At 38.7% G+C, this 2,542-nt stretch overlaps 1 protein-coding gene across 1 annotated transcript in view; it reads right to left on the reverse strand.

Annotated features, from left to right (window-relative positions):
• Nucleotides 1-409: 409 nt before the first annotated feature.
• LOC106867535 (1-aminocyclopropane-1-carboxylate synthase-like protein 1) overlaps nucleotides 410-2,542 on the reverse strand; it is a 51,547-nt gene continuing 49,414 nt past the window's right edge. The window contains exon 14 of the mRNA XM_014912433.2: nucleotides 410-514. Within this exon, the coding sequence (XP_014767919.1) occupies nucleotides 410-514 (105 nt within the window). The remainder of the gene's footprint in view (nucleotides 515-2,542) is intronic.

Consider the following 2,542-nt stretch of genomic DNA (forward strand, 5'->3'; position numbering starts at 1 on the left):
ATATATATATATATATATATAATTTTCATTATTGTAAGAGTCTACCAAGTCATATCTGCGGAAAAGATGACCATCTCTACTGTAACCATCACATGTCACATAAATTAGGTAAATCAGAAATGAGGTCTCTCAGTTTTTGTGTCTCATCTTTCTGATTACATATCTTTGATCCACAGCTAAAGGATGGTGACTATGTCACTGTCTCTATCACTACTGAGCATGTAAGTTACGATTAGTAATTGTATATGAAGTGGAATGGTTAAATCAGGAAGTGGAACCAGATCAAAAAATTGGCTCCCCAGGAACATGTTACATTTTCCGATACGTACACCATACAGATGATAAAAATCAAAAACAGACATTAATGTATACAATATTACGTAAGAAAACTAAAAAAAAATACGTCAATTCAGAGTTCATAGGTTATTCTCATTTTCTTCTTCAGCAATATCGGAAATAACCGATTAATTAATTTAGCCGTATAATTCCAGGACTTCTTCAATGCGTTCCAAGGCTTTAAAAAACAAACAAATGAAAAGAATGAATATTAGTAAATCATTAGAGTACTGTTTGGAGAAATGATACATTAAACTGACATTATATTTGGAAAATTATTGTAATGGAAATCATAACTGCTCCTTGTGTTAATACGACAGTTTTGCAGTTTGACATGAAGGAAAAGACAAAAAGAGTACATGCCGCGAGTGAGAAAAAATATTGGCTTCAAAGCAAAAATGCCAGAAACATAATTTCGGCAATAAACTTGCGCACAGTGGCAGTAGTTCAGTATGGCACTGGAGTCCTGAAGTAGACAGAGGAGGAGCTAAAGGAGATGGACAGGAAGTGTAGAAAGCTCCTAACGATGTTTACAGCCCATCATCCACTTGCGGACACAGATCGCCTATACATAAAGAGAGCAAATAGAGAAAAAGGACTGATAAGTGTGGAAGACTGTGTGCGTGTCGAACTCGAGAGCTTAATGAAATACCAAGCCCAAAGTAAGGAAACCTTGCTAGTCATAGTTAGGAATGAGAGAGTATTGAAAGCAGAGAAAAAAGGAAAAACAAAGGAAGAAGTGCCAACAGGACACGAAGAAGAATTACGCAAGAAGGGACTACACAATCAATTCCATGCAACAGAAGTTGCTGGAAAAAATAGGTGGGATTGACTGATGAAAGAAACACTAAAAAAAGAGACCGAGAGCACTATACTGACAACGCAAGACCAAGCTTTGGCTACGAAACTGGAGGATCGAACTTAGAAATGAGCAAGTGTCTTCGCTGTACTACATTTGCAAAAGAGTGGATGAAACCATTGTCCATATCCCGCACGAATGCCCTAGACTTACCCAAAACCACTACAAGTTATGGCGACACGATCAGATAGCGAAAGTGCTACATTGAAAACTGTGCGAAAAGTGGGGGCTAGAGAGAGGCAAGATGTGGTATGAACACAAACCGCAGAGTGTGGCGGAGTCGGAGACTAGCAAAATCATCTGGGATTTCCCAATCCAAACAGATCAGGTGCTAGAGCATAACAACTGATCATGCTGCATATGCGGAACGCATCCAGAGACAATCGATCACATTATTTCTTAATACAGGAGACTAGCACCAATAGAATACTTCCAAAGGCATGGCAGGGCAGCTTGTCAATATGCCGCACATACAACCGTCCTCACGAAAATAATTCCGTGGGAATACAAGCCACCATAAATTGCTCAGAATGCTGCAGTTACCATCTTTTCGAATTTCAGTGTTCAGACTGAGCCGGAAATATTGGCAAACCGACGTGATTGTGAAAAACCATATTGAAAGGAATTGCCTTTTGATTGATGTTGCAAGGCCGGTCGACAGAAACACATCTCTGAAAACGTTTAAAAAACTGAGGGAATGTGACATCTCAAAACAACAACATTACCTGTTGGGGCACTTGGAATAATATCAAGAGAAGCACAAGTATGTAGACCAAATCACTGGCAGCTCCAAAATAAGCGAATTACAAAAGATCATACTTATGGGCTCCTCACATATTCTACGTAAACTCTTCTCCATATAAATGCAATCTTACTCACTATGTGCCTTTCCTTTTCTCCCAGATATCAGTGTTTTCAACTGCATAGCACCTCATCTGTTAGCATCATTAGACGCAAACCCATGATGTCTGAGTTTGAGACTTTGGTGCAACTAATATAAACTAAAGTAAAATGAAAACATAATAATAATGGTTTCAAATTTTATCACAAAACCAGCAATTTCGGGAGCGGGGATAAGTCGATTACATCGATCCCAGTGCTCTATTGGTACTTATTTTAGCGATCCCGAAAGAGATGAAAGGCAAAGTCGACGCCGGCGGAATTTGAACTCAGAACGCATTAATGATAATAGATACATTAATAATAATAGTCCTTTCTACTAAAATTTTTTTCGGGGGGGGAGGGAGTGGATTACATCGATCACAGTGCTCTACTGATACTTATTTTATGGACACTGAAAGAATAAAAGGCTAAGTCGACCTCGGTGGAATTTGAACTCAGAACATA

Source organism: Octopus bimaculoides, chromosome 5 (assembly GCF_001194135.2).
Source record: "Octopus bimaculoides isolate UCB-OBI-ISO-001 chromosome 5, ASM119413v2, whole genome shotgun sequence".
NCBI lineage: Eukaryota > Metazoa > Mollusca > Cephalopoda > Octopoda > Octopodidae > Octopus > Octopus bimaculoides.